Raw genomic sequence first — 14,115 nt, 5'->3', positions numbered from 1 at the left:
TAATTAGAAGAAAGATTCGTGTGGTAATTACGTTACTGCAAAAAATTACATGTCAAAATAGCATATATAGTATTATAAAATTAAAATACGAAATATTTTAATATCACTATTCACCCTTTCTCTATAATAGAAATGTCAGAGATGAAAGAAAATTAGTAAAATGTATATGAAAATAATAAATTGATTAATAAACAGTAACAACATGATATAAAAACAATATGAACAAAAACAATGATTGATAAATTGATTAATAAATAAACAACAACATGATATAACAACAACAAAGTGCCAATAGTTGGTCTTCAGATACATTCTGGCATCGCATGTGATTGGCACGAGCGAGAGCTTTATATGTATCATGCATGTGCAGTCAACGTTTATTTTTAAATTGCCAGTGCACGTCATATGTACCGGTGGGTCAGACAATCAGACTTATGTATCATTGGTCACTTAGCCTTTTATATATCTAGATAAAGTCTTTGCAGATGTAATTAAGGATCTTGAGGTGACATTATCCTGGATTTAGAGTGATTCTATTAAGAAAAAGGAGTGTCGGTGTAATAGAAAGGAGAGAAGGATTTAGACATAGACACACACAGAGAAGAAAGCCATGTGAAGAAAAAGATATTGGAGTGATGTGTCCACAAGCCAAGGAACTACAAAGCTTGTCAACTAGCAGAAGCTGGGAGAGCAGCATGGGATGAATTGTCTCTCTGGGCCTTCTGTAGAAAGCAAACCTGCTGACACCTTGATTTCAGATTTCTATTATGTAATTTGTTACAGCAGCCCAAGGAAAGAATACATTTACCTACTCATTTTGTTTACCGTCTGTCTCCCCAACCATCTCCTAAGCCCGAGGAGTGCCAGTTTTGTCAGGTTTGTTCACTTGTGTTTCCAAGAGTAAGCAAGTAGTAGGTGCTCAATAAATATTTACGGCATGCCCATGCATTCATTGTGCTTAGTATGTGCCAGATATTGTCCAAAGTGCTTTCATATGGCTTAACTCGTTTCATTCTCACTCAAACCTACTACAGAGCAGACACTATCATTGCACTGATTTTATAGGGTGGATAACTAAGTCTCAGAGGGGCAATTTACCAAAATATGTGCCTTGATAAGGACCAACTACAATAGTATCAGAAGCCAACTACAATAGTATCAGAAGAGTAGGAGCCCCCCCAAAACAAAACAAAACAAAACAAAATAGTTAGGAGCCCGAAGGCACTTCCTAATTACCCTGGAGCCTCGGTTTCTCCAATTGCAAGGTGTAAGGAATAACCAGTTTTGCCCACAGTGTGGAGCCCAGATCAGCGAGGATTTCACATGAGCATGCGCTCTTACCCACAAGGCCTCTAGTGCCGGCGCACGTTGTCCGCCCCGTTTTGCAGCACTCACCGCGGCACTTTACGGCTCTTTCTTTTATTCCTTCGGCGCGAACACGGCACCGCCCGCCCCTTGTGCCTAACAGGCCCCGCCCTATTCCACACGGATTGGTTGTCCTACTTTTGAGCCCCGTGCGGACTGGCTCTCGTCACTGCCATTCCATTCAGTCTAGTGGCGCGCGGTGGGGTGGCTACCGGCGGGCGCGTGAACGGAGGCGGCCGCGGCGGAAGTGACCGGCGGGCCAGGTCCCTGCCACCACCATGGTGAGGGCAGGGTGATGGCGTGTTCTCACCAGGAGGCGGGGGCGCGGCCTCCAAGGCCCCTCGGGGCAAGCGCTGGGGCAGGGGCGACACGGAGTGAGTGTGTAATGGGGCCTGCCCTCGACCCAAGGAGGAGAAACTGAGGCCAGAGAGGGTAGGAGGCTCTCCTAGGGTACCCAGTGCGTCGGTCTCCGAAAACTTAGGGTTGAACGAACGTGTAACCATAGAATAGCAACCCAGCCGCAGTCCTCCCACTTTGTAGATGGGGAAAACTGAGGCTGGAGAGGAAGGGGACCCACTGAAGGGCCCGGTGAATGCAGCAGAGTGAGTTTGGCAGGGAAGTGTCCCCGAGTGCATCCGACCCACTCTTACCTCATTGGGAAGCTGGAACGCGAGGAAGTAGGGGGCCCGTCTGAGTTCTCAAACTAAACCGATTTCGGGGTTTGCAAGGCCCTTAGAATGCTGTAGCACAATTTCCTGTGCCTCTCGTTTTCAGGCTGAGAAACAGATCCAGAAAAGGGTTTTTCTTCTTCCTGGATCACAAAGCAGGGGAGAGAGAGGGTATTTTGAGCCAGGAGTGGAGTAACTGCGTTTCCCTTGTATTTATTCACAGAAGAAAAAATTGAGACCCTGATAGGGAAACGGAGGCCCTCACAGAGGAATTCAGATTTGGGCTTCCTGGGAAAGTGCTTGGCCTATGAGCACCTGAGTCACTCAGACCATTGCTGCATGTTTCTCAGGGTTAGTGAAGGTTCCCACAAATGTTGCTGACTAGTACAAGAGAGAAGGGATCCGATTCCTCCCGACTGGAAGGCAGAGTCAGCCTGAGGAAATGAGCAGAATGATCCCTCTTTTAAGCTTCATGGAGGCAAATCTTTGTTCTTTTTTTTTTTTTTAATATATTTTATTGATTTTTTACAGAGAGGAAGGGAGAGGGATAGAGAGTTAGAAACATCTATGAGAGAGAGACATCGATCAGCTGCCTCCTACACACCTCCTACTGGGGATGTGCCCACAACCAAGGTACATGCCCTTGACCGGAATCGAACCCGGGACCCCCCAGTCCGCAGGCTGACGCTCTATCCACTGAGCCAAACTAGTCAGGGCATGGAGGCAAATCTTTGTATTTGTCCCTGATATATTCTCAGAGTCTAGAACCGTGCCTGTGCAAAGTGCAGACTCATTGTTTCAAATGGAAGTGTCCTGGAGTAGACAAGGCATGACACCTCCCCAGTTCCCTGTGGTCCTGGCGGCTGGAAGCAGAGGGCTGGGTGTGTATGTGGGGATGGTCCATGCCGGCTTTTTGAATTGGGAACCTCAGGAGCCCATTGGGTCTCGTCCAGGATTGGCCCAGACCTGACAGCCAGACTCCAAACGTGAGAAAGCCCAGAGAAAGGAATTCTCTTTCCTTTAGCTTTTCTTACTTGCCTAACTCCAGTCTCCCCCAGAACTGTTTGGCCCTCTCCCATTTCTTTTGACACCTTCACGCATCTTCCTCTTTTCCATTGAGTTTTAAGTTCTCCAGTATCCTCCCCTTCTTTTTTTCCCTCCATCTCCAGCACAGTTTGGGGATGAGGATAGAGATGGCAAGACATGGCCACTGCTCCTGGTGGTTGCAGCAGTGGAGGGCTGTCTGGATGCCACTTCTCCCTTGAGCTTCTCATTTGTGGGGTGGGGCGGGTGGAATGCATGTACCTTCCTGGGCAGTATGTGTATTTCCCTTGTATTTATTCAGCAAATATTTTCTTAGTCCACCTGGTGTGCCTGGCCCCATGCTTGGCATTGGACAAAAGTCCACACCTTCTGAGTTTTCCAGTCTAGCAAAAGGTGTGGTGTTTCAAGTCTAGCCAGGGAGACAAGTAAACAAGATAATTAAAGACTGGCTAAGTGCTATAATGGAAACAGCAGAGGGTGGCCCAGGTGGAAACCTCGTTTCCTAAATGGGGTTATTATGAGGTCCTGGCAGAGGGAGGTGGTGTTTGAGCCCCAACCAGCCTGGGGAAAGGCACCCCAGGCAGAGGGAATCGCAGGAACAAAGGTTGAGCAGTAGGAACCTGCATGGTGTGAGGAGCGGAATGGGCTTATTTGCTGGAGCCTTGTCAGGTCTGGCCCGCCTGGGGAGTAAGTGAGAGGGAAGTCAGGGGAGGCCTGGGAGCAGGTGCTGGTCCCTTATGTGTTTCAGACATCTTCAGCTACTTTGTGGATAGGGCACAGCCAGTGACATCTGTGGAGGATGTGGGTCCTCCAGAACTGTGCTGCCAGTAGTTGGGACAAGGTGGTGACCTGAGAGAGGCCATCATCAGCGTAGGGGTTGTATATGTTATAAAAGACATCTGTGGATCCCTTGCTGACAGGCATCGGTTCTTCTTTCACTGGCTTATCATGACCTTGCTCTGTGTCCCTGGGCAACTCCTTCCTCTGACCCTCCCTCTACTTCTTGGCAACTGAGTCCATTTTTCATTCTCATTCCAGGACTTGCCTGACCCTGTCCCCTTTCCAGTGATCTGGGAGCAGAACCCAGGTGTCTCATCGCCTTGGTTCAGATTCCCACTTGCCCAGGAAAGCCCACAGCTTCTCCATAGTAAAAGGCAATCTGGGCACATGGCCCCAAGTGCCATTCTGATTCTCCTGGGAGTTTCTCCTTCATGGCCTGGTGCAATGTCACACAGATGCACCCAAATGAGAGGGCAGGAGCTGTGGGTTGGCCACGTTGGTCTCCCACCTGCCCATCCTCCCTAGAGCAGCTGCCTCTCCTCCACGTGGCTAGTTCTTATCTTGCCAGTCCAGGAAGCCAGTGCAGGAAGTGGGCTTGGGCCTGGCTTCCTGTTGTCGCTGGACCTCCCTGGTGACTCTTTTGGGGAAGGCCTGTGGGATATTGGATTGGCCCCCAACCCAAGCCCTTCCATGGAGAGCCACACTGTGGGGGTTGAGGGCCATTTCCAGCCTCCATAGGAGATGCTTTCCATTCTACCACCTGGAGAAACAGCTGCCCCATGTCGAATGAGTAGTGTGAGGCCAGGACAGGATGAAGCAAAATCTCTTGCTCCCTGAGGCAGTTTTCTCTCTACAGGGTCCTTAATCCAGAACCTTCATCTAGCCATACTGATTGGGCTGCCACTGGACCTGGACCCAAAGCACTACCACCTTAGTCACTTTCTGGAGAGCCAGAGGTGGCTCCAGTGTATGGGTCCTGATTTGTGTTCCCAAAATGAGAAGAGCTGAATTTTTTCAAGTTGCACCATGTTTGTTATTAAGAAATTCAGTAATGATGGAAAAATAAATCTTAAAAGCCTACCTCAGTGGTTGGCAAACTGCGGCTCGCAAGCCGTGCCGCGGTTTGCCACTCTGTTGACTAATGAGTTTGCCGACCACTGACCTAGACTCTAGATTCCAATAATTACAGGCTGTTGTTCCTTGTGATTAAGCCCCTATCCCAGTGGTCGGCAAGCTGTGGCTCGCGAGCCGGTTTGCTAACCACTGGCCTACCTTATCTGGGCGAGCTTTAAAAGATTCCACCCTTTATCTGCCATCTCTTGCAAGAACCACAAACTGTTTCTGGAATGTTTCTTCCTCTTACCTGGTGAATTCCTGTCTTTGAAAACCCAGTTCAGATGTGGCCTCTTCAGATCAAGGTGGACTCCCCATTGTGCTTGGCGGAGTCACTCTTGGTCCAATTGGGGCTTCCCTCCGGCTTCAGACCAACAGAGTCAAACCAAGCTCTCTCTCTTACTAGCTCTAGGGCTGGGAAGCATTCTCTGAGCCTCAGTATCCCCATCTGTAAAGAGGGTGTGACAATAGCCATATGCAGTGCTGGGAATGAGACCTGGAGTTGGGTGTATCCATGTCGATGCATCTTAAATATCAGTTGAGCAAAACAGCAGCAGAGGGACCTGTACGCTGTGATGCTGCTGATAAGCATGGTGGGTGTGAGGAAAATATACAGTGTGAGTTATAAAAAAATACCAAATAAACAGCACTGGGCCTAGGTGTCGGCTGCCTCTGTGAGGAGAGAGGGGCCTTGAGAGGGAAGCAGGTGTGTGTCCTGGGGTTGTGCAGAATGAGGAGAATGCCTCTCCCTTAGGGGGTCAGGCATGTGTGCTCCTGTACTCCTGGTGCTATTGTGGGACCCTGCCCAGAGGCCTGGGGCTCCCAGGAGCTGATTAAACAGACAAATCTTGTACTTTTGCTTGCATTTCAGCTCCCGTTGTCACTGCTGAAGACGGCTCAGAATCACCCCATGGTATGTACCATCTGGGACAGCGAGTTTCAGTGGGGACCAGCCTTAGCACAGGGATGGGGACACTGGGCAAAGGTTGAGGTGTCTCTAGCCAAACCTGCTTCCCCGCCTGTCCACAAAACAGCAGCTGTTCTCTTACTTCCCACACGGGTCAGGACCAGTGTCATTGCTGCTGCTTACAAAAGTAATAGTGCTTATTAAAAATGTCAACACAGAAAGAAAAGTCAAATGCAAGAGAGACTTATAGTGGAAGCCCTCTCCATTCATTTTCCTAGCAGGTTAACTAATTCTGTGATACATGTGTGTGCTTTTTATTCAATGTAATTCAGATACCACAAAACTCAGCCTTTTAAAGTGAATAATGCAGTGGCCTTTAGTAAATTCACAATGTTGCTCAACCATCACCTCTCTCTGGATCCAGAACATTTCCGTCATCCAAAAGGAGACCCCATGCTCATTAGCAGTTACTCCCCATGCTTCTTGCCCAATCCCTGAGAACCACAAATCCACTTTCTGTCTCTATGGATTTGCCTCTTCTGGACACTTCATATAAATGGGGTCGTATAACATGTGGCCTACGTATTTGGCTTCTTGCACTCAGCATGTTTTCAGGGTTCATCCATATTGTGGTATTTTATGGCTGAATAATATTCCATTGTGTAGATGGACCACAATGTGTTTATCCATTCATCAGTTGATGTACATTTTATTTTTTCTATCTTTTGGCTATTTGTGGAATATTTGGCTACTATGAATGTTCATGTATGCATTTTTACATGGATGTATGCCTTCACAAATATCTGAGTTGGTTCTTTTTTGTTGTTGTTAATCCTCACTTGAGGATGTTTTTTCCATTGGTTGTTTTTTAGAGAGTTTGCAAGGGAGAGAGAGAGAGAGAAACAACAATGTGAGAGAGACACACAGATTGGTTGCCTCCCTCATGCGCCCTGACCAGAGGCTAGGGATCAAACCTGCAACCCAGGTATGACCGGGAATAAAACCCTCGACCCTTAGATACTCAGGCTGAGCCTCTAACCACTAGGCAACATGGGCCAGGGCTGAGTATTCGTTTGTTTTTAAATCACAGCCTTTGTTGTTTTTATTGGGTTTGGGGTCTTTTTTTTTTTTTTTTTTTTTCTCTCACCAAAAACAAAAGGTTTCTTTGTAGAAATGCCCAGCAAAGTGTACAGAGAAAGCAGAATATGTCCCTGTAAGATGGGCCTCTCTGAGGGCCTAGGCACTGTGTGCAGTGGCCCCTGGGTACTGAAAGGAGCTGAGGACATATCTGAATGAGGTTAGGGCTACTCTTACTGGCAGGGCTGCACCTCCTTTGGGACCCCTGGCTGACTTGGGACGCGTTTCTCTCCAGTTAGTGGAGCTTAAAAATGGGGAGACGTACAATGGACACCTGGTAAGCTGTGACAACTGGATGAACATCAACCTGCGCGAGGTGATATGCACATCTAGGGTGAGTACCCTTGAGCTGGAGTCTGTGCCTGACACCTGGGGGCCATTGGGAGGGGCGGGCAGGCATGGGGAGTAGGGGCAGTGTGACCAGGAGTGCTCGCTGGGGCTGGAGGCTTACAGAGCTTCAGCATTCTGGCTTCCAAATGAAGTGAAGGCCCTTTCCTGCACCTTTTGGGAGGAGTAGGGGGGCTTCCTCAGCCTACCACAGGTCATCCTACCCAGGGTGGGGCCTGAGGGAGGAGCAGAGCCTCCCAGTGTCCTGGACTCTGCACCTGTGAGGACTTTACACCTGTGGGGATGTTTCCTGATCAGGTACTGATCTGCTATCCCTCTCCTCCTGCCCCTGCTTCCACCCCTGACAAAGACAGACTCAGGCCTGAGGGGGTGCTTCTGGCTACAAGTCTACGGGCAGGCAGACCCTACCCTCCTTTCAGCCTTGGCTGCTACTGTTCCAGGCTGCAGGCCATGGTGGTGTGGCCATAGGGTATCTGGCGGCAAGGACAGCCCTGTGGCCCCAGAGGCTCGCTTACCTCCCCAGGCCTGAAGCCAGGAACTGCAGGGCCAGAACCTGAGCTCCCAGGGCTGGGGAAGTATCCCTGGGGTCACAGGCTGGGAAGACCCCAGAGCCATGAGGACAAGGATGGCGGTGGAGGCAGACGCTCTCCCACTAACGGGCCTAGGCTCTATCCTTCTGCCTGGATTCCAGTCTTAGTCCCCATGCCTGCAGTAGCCCCCCAGGTTACAAAGGAAGAAGCTGCTGGGGGCCTTAGCCAGGTTGGAGCTGTCTTGAGCCTGAGGGTAGCGTGCCCCTAGGGTTTGCCATGCCAGAGTACAGCACAGCAAGACACCCCCCCGACCCCTGGTCCATCTTTCTGCATGGTTCACACCCCAACGGGCAGACTAGTGGGCATGACCCCTTCCCTCACCTACACAGCTCCATGACCTGTTTCTTGTAATGGTGCACCGTGGAGTTTCCACATCAGCTGGAAGCTCTCTCCTGGTTTTCTTGCCACATGCCAGGCAGCAGGTGTGTGGGCAGCTCCATTATGGCTTTAGCAGACAGTGCTGCAGTGTACGGCCTGGCATGCATGTCTTTGTGCACATGGCCAGTAGGTCTGTGTCCACTTGTAGAACCAACAACGGGGTTTGGGGAAAGTTTGGTCCAGCCTCCAGAGTCAACTAAGCCTAGAAACATGGCTCCTCTGGGCAGTTCCCTCTGTGACCAGGTGGTTGGGAGGAGAGGCTGGGATGAGGTTTGAAATCCCTTGGGCAGATCCAGAGACCCCAGGGGCTAAGGTCCTAGGGGAACCCGTGTTGGCGGGTGCTAAACTACTGCCATGGAAAGCAGAGTGAGGTTCCTGCAGGGAGCATACTGAGCCTGGCCTGTCCTTGGCTGAGGGAGAGCCAATCAAGGAGCAGCCAGCCCCAGCCCTGGCCTCCAGCTTCCATGGAATCCTTCTGTTTCTATCTGGCTGTACTTTGCATCCCCATAGACTTGGCCCCTTGCCCACTCTTTCTGGGAAAGGAATGTGCAGGGCCTCATGGGGTTCCTGTGTGGGATGGGAGCTCATGTATGTTCCTGGGAAGAGTTAGCCCTCGAATATTCCGTCTGACCCTCTGAGTGCTTGTGCTGGGCCAGACCGGACTGCTGGTTGAGTGTCAAGTGAGGACTGGGGATTTCAGGGAGCCTGGAAGGCAAGCCCTGTCAAGGACCAGAGTTAGCTGGACAAGGGAAGGTGGGAATGGTGTGTGCAAAGTCCTAGAGGCAGGAAAGCCCTCCTTGTGTGTTCCAGAAAGTTTCATCTGGAAGGTGTGTTGAGTACCCAGAGAGGGCAGCCAGGGTGAGGCTGGATCTTGGGCGCTTAGGAGCCATACTGTGTTTGGACCTGGTCCTTGGCCAAGGGGACCCTGGCTGGGTTCTAAGAAGGGAGAGGTCTTGGTCTGATTTCTAAGGGTGTGGGGGGAGGAAAAGGCTACCCAGGCTTCTGGCTCTAGGCAGTAGGGGTGGGGCTAGGAAACTAATAGGAGGCCCTAGGCTCCTGCCCAAGGGCAGCAGGAGGGGACTTCAGGGGAAGGCCTTGTGCTGGTTCCAGGATATGGGGTTGGGGGAAGGGCAGTCTGCATCCTAGGAACCACAGGGTTTTTACTTTGCAAGCCCCCTTGTCTCTCCAGCCTCAATTAGCTCCCCTGAAAATTGGCATCTTGGGGAACTAATGCTGGCGAACGCTAAACCTGCCTCCCCATTCCCCTCCTGGACTTTTTCACCTGTCACACAGGGTCTCTTCCTGCTGGCCTGTGTCCCACACCAAACTCAGCCTCTGCCTGGAGATAGTTGGATGAATAAATGAGTCAGCTATAGGTCTAGCCCAACAGATTGATCTGGTGCCCACACAGACCTGGGCTTTAAGCCCTCGTCTCCATACCTACCTGTTCTTGCATGGCATGGCACCTCCCTAGAAAAGGTTTCAGAAGGTGGGTTCTAGAAGGCTGGGGACAGGTGCAGACAGGGGGTGGGTTGTGGCAGCACCTGGTGCATGGGGCAGCCCCTCACCCTGGGCTTTGGGCTGCAGGTAACACACCCCATTCCACACTGGATGACAGGTTGAGCCATCTTCCATGTAGCTCTGCTGCTCTTCCTTATGTGCCAAGGGTGCTGAGGGTCTGTTGAGACCCCTTTGGAGGGGTCTCGTGTCATATCTGGGACTGTGAACTTGGCAGCCTACAGTGGTGATACCAGAGATACAGGTGGTACCCAGCTGTCTGTACCCACTCTGAAGGGACCTGCATGGATCTGAGATCCCCACCCCCTCTTGTGCAGGATGGGGACAAGTTCTGGCGGATGCCCGAGTGCTACATCCGCGGCAGCACCATCAAGTACCTACGCATCCCCGATGAGATCATTGACATGGTCAAAGAAGAGGTAGTGGCCAAGGGTCGTGGCCGTGGTGGCCTGCAACAGCAGAAGCAGCAGAAAGGCCGTGGCATGGGGGGTGTTGGACGAGGTAGGTCCTACACACACACACACACACACACCCACACCCCCACACCCCCACACCCCCACACCCCGGAGTGGCTGCAGCACGTGGCATCTATTTCAGCCCAGTGTTGACATTCTTGGCTGGTGCTCTCACAGTGCAGCAGGCCTGGCTCTGAGCCTCTCCCCTCAACTCCACCCCCCACACCTACTCCACCCCCTACCTCCGCAGCAGAGCCAAGGGAGCTGTGACTCACAGGGCTCTTCTGTGAAGTGGCTATTGCTGACTGCCATCTGTCCCAGACCCCAACCCGGGGTCCCAGCTGAGTCCTTGGTGCCCAGCGGATTGTTCTGGTGCCATGCAGTCCTGGGCGTTAAACTCTCATCTCTGGGCATGGCATGGCACCTCCCCAAGTCTCAGTTTCCCCTCTGTAGAGAGGATCTGGCGGTGCCCCCCTCATCAGTCTGCGGGCAAGGACCCCAACTCAGGGCCTGGCACAGGACCTTTCCCTGCCCTGACTCCTTGATGCCAAGGTCACACCTTTTTTAGAGACTCCCCTCACTGCCTCGACATGACAACCCTGGCATGCAATTAAATTTGTTGTGCAGTCAGCTGGGGCCTGAGCCTAGAGGCCATCTCTAAGCCCCACCTTCCTGGTTGGGTTCCTGTTCTTGGAATGGCCTGGCCTTTTCTCTGCCTTATGTGTGGACCTTCTGAATGCCAGGCCTGGAGCCAGCTCTCAGCCAGACTCGGGTGACAGAGTGAACCATAGGAAGAGGGCAGGAGGGCACTCCAGGTGGAGGGTTGACAGAAACGGGGGGTTAGTGGGCCCTGGGTTCTCAGGGCCTGTCTGATACCTGAGGCCAGGCTCTTTGCACTGGGGGGTACCAATGGTGACTAAGCTGCAAGGAGGGCAGGAGGAGTGGCCTGTGCAGGCCACTCTGAAGAGAAGCCACCTTGGCAAAGCTGGTCTTGACCATGAGAGGTGAGATGGGGCAACCCATGCCAGCATTAGTCTCTGGACCTACAGGATGGTGTTAGTGTGAAGGAGGTCCTGGGTCCCCAGTGTACACCTCAGCCTCGGAGTTGGGGGATCTCTGCTCCACCCTTGGCCAGAGTCCTGCCCCTGTCCTCGCTCCTGCTCCCCTCTCCAGTGACCACTCACCCCAGCCCCAGTCCCTCTCAGGAAGCCTAATCCAAGCCCCGATGTGATTTGTGGTCCTCTGTCCTTCCTCATACCCTTTGCAACCTGGGGGATCTGGTCTCTTCTGTCACACTGAGAACATTCTCGAGCACCACACATACCCAGCTCTGGTCAGACATTCCATCCCAGATTTTCAGCCTGCTTTTCCCCACTTTACATAGGGGTGCCACAGAGACTCAGGGGGTTAGAACACCCTGGAGCCTGGCTCCCATGCAGCCCCCACTTCTATCCTGCAGGTGTGTTTGGCGGCCGTGGCAGAGGCGGGATCCCAGGCACTGGCAGAGGTCAGCCAGAAAAGAAGCCCGGCAGGCAAGCGGGTAAACAGTGAGCTGGCCCTGCGTCCCCCAGAGACTTAAGCCCTTCCCCAATAGACTGTATATCTGCTCCAGTCCATGAGTCTGTTCAGAACAGAAAAAAAGAGGCAGGTGTTGGGGGACCCCACCTGTGCATTTTGTGGTCCTTTTTATGTTGTCTTTTTTTTTTTTTTTTTTAATTGATTTTTGATAGAGGAAGGGCGTGAGAGAGAGACATCGATGTCAGAAAAACTTCAATCTACTGCCTCCGGCATGTACCCTGACTGGGGATGGAACCCGCAACCTGGATATGTGCTCTGACTGGGAATTGAAATTGCAACCTTTTGGTGTACAGGACAATGCTCCAACCAACCAAGCCACACCGGCCAGGGCATTAAATCCTTTTTTTTTTTTTTTAAAAGCCAGCATTTCTACAGTTGGAAATATTATTTGGTTTTGATTTTGTGAAGTCGCAGCCAACTTGATTCCTGGAAGGTTCTGTGTGTTAATGCATCTGTAGAGCCTTCCCCCTTGTGTTAATGGGGGCATTTTCCAAACAGGTTTGTTTTGTATCTCTTGTTGGACCCCTGTGTGGAAAACAGATGGGAAGTTTTCATTTTAAGGTCTTTACACTGAGGTTGACAGTCCAGGGAGTTTTCCTGAGACAGACCTGAAACTGTCTTTTCAAAACAAATCCGCACAGACATGTGCCTCAGATGCTGTTGTGGGGCCTTGGTTGGGCCCTGTTCCTTTGCCTTTCTCCCTCTTTTGTGTTACAAAAATAAAAACAAAACAACTACAAGCCACAAATCTGAAGTTTCTTTTAAACCACTGGGCACATAATGAGAAGTTTCCTTTCTAGGCCTGCAGCACATCTCGCTGTGGGTAAGCATTTTCAACAGGACTTCTATCATGTCCTTCTACATTTTCTTATGAAAGGCAAGAGTTTCACGCAATGTGGATGGTGGTACCTTGGAGAAGAGGGAAGAGGCTTTGAGAAAATCCAAACATTACTTGAGTCAGTTGCCTTCTCTGTTTGGGTGAACTCTGGTGTGAATGGTTCTTGCAAAACAGTGGAGTGTTGGTGGCAAGGCTGGGCCTTGTGGGTGCCTGCTGGCTCCCACCCCCACCTCTCATAGCATCATCTCTCTCTGTAGAAGGCCTCTGGGTTCCTGGTCTGAGGGGTTGGGAACAGGGCTCCTGCCACAGGTGTTCTGTCTGGTGGAGCTTTGATGAAATGGGGGGCTCTGGGATCAAGTAGCCCATGGGCTGTGATGGGAAGTCTTTTGGAGGCCTGCTCCTGCCAGTTTAACTGTGATTTGGACCAAGAGCATCCAGAGGCCCCCAGCACCTTGTATCCTTCTGCAGTTCAGGGATATGAGCCTGTTTCTGGTCACCACACTGCCCTTAGCCCCAGCCCTTGCCAAGTCTATGTAATTTTGCTGTGCCCACCTGGCCCTTATCTTTCCAAAGGGCAGCTTGGCTAGCTGTCCTGTCATCTTACCCCAGACATAAGCTACTGCCCTAGCCCTGCACTTAGGTGTCTGGGCTTCCTGAATGCCCTGTCTTGAGCTGGCTGTTGGGACAGCTCTGTTTGTCTTCTTCCTTATTGGTTTCAAGAACACTCAAACCCTCAGTAAGAAGAGAAACCAAAAGTAAGGGGCCTCAATCTTTCTGTCTTGGTGGTCTGTCAGCAGGGTCTGCGCCCTCTCAGCAGGCAATGCAGGATCCTCAAATGTGGCAGTGACCTCCCCCTGGAGCTTGCTCCTGGTGGCCTTCAGGGAGCCTCACTTGCTCAGGTGTGATTTAGCCTGGGGCCAAGAGCCCATTTCTGGGACATACCAGTAGATACAGCTGTTTGGGAGGTGTCTGTTGCTTTTCTGTATCACCCTTGCCTGCACACACCTCCAAGTCATTCCTCCTTGAAGCCTGCACTGAACCTACCACCACCACCACCTCCAGGAGGTGTGACGGCAGCTGTCCTTCCCACCCTCCAATTGGACCTTGGTGCCAGGCACCTCCTGGCATTGGCAGTAAGTGTCTCCAGTGGCTCAGCATGTGCTCCAGGGTCCTCTGCCATCCCCCTGTGGACAAAGGGCTGGCTGCTTAGTCAGGGGAGGGGTGTTCGGGAGAAGGCCTGCTGTCCACTCAATGGGAGAGGCCACCTGCCGTAGCAGGAGCAGAGGGCTGGCTTAGGACGGAGTAACAGGGGCCACAACCCATCCAGGTGCTTTTGGAGGAGAAGAAAGCAAAGGTGGGAAGTAGAGGTGGTCAGAGAAGGCAAGAAGGTGATGTG

The 14,115-nt window shown here is 51.5% G+C and overlaps 1 protein-coding gene across 4 annotated transcripts; it reads left to right on the top strand.

The window, feature by feature from the left end:
• The first annotated feature begins 1,533 nt into the window (after positions 1-1,533).
• On the top strand, positions 1,534-12,620 carry LSM4 (LSM4 homolog, U6 small nuclear RNA and mRNA degradation associated). 4 transcript variants are annotated; one of them, XM_080672332.1, is made up of 6 exons: positions 1,534-1,646; positions 5,842-5,883; positions 7,250-7,348; positions 10,166-10,349; positions 11,763-11,843; positions 12,034-12,620. In XM_080672332.1, the coding sequence occupies exons 1-6, from the start codon at positions 1,644-1,646 to the stop codon at positions 12,138-12,140; spliced, it is 516 nt and encodes a 171-aa protein (XP_080528458.1). In that variant the 5' UTR covers positions 1,534-1,643; the 3' UTR covers positions 12,141-12,620. The 4 variants fall into 4 exon arrangements, with proteins under 4 accessions (XP_080528458.1, XP_080528459.1, XP_080528460.1 ...); XM_080672333.1 differs by having other exon boundaries at positions 11,763-12,620; XM_080672334.1 differs by having other exon boundaries at positions 1,616-1,797; positions 11,763-12,620.
• The last annotated feature ends 1,495 nt before the right edge of the window (positions 12,621-14,115 follow it).

This window comes from Plecotus auritus, assembly GCF_963455305.1.
Source record: "Plecotus auritus genome assembly, chromosome: 6".
In the NCBI taxonomy this organism is placed as follows: Eukaryota; Metazoa; Chordata; class Mammalia; order Chiroptera; family Vespertilionidae; genus Plecotus; species Plecotus auritus.
The sequence above is the reverse complement of the archived record's forward strand: the minus strand, read 5'-3'. Positions and strand labels throughout refer to the sequence as shown.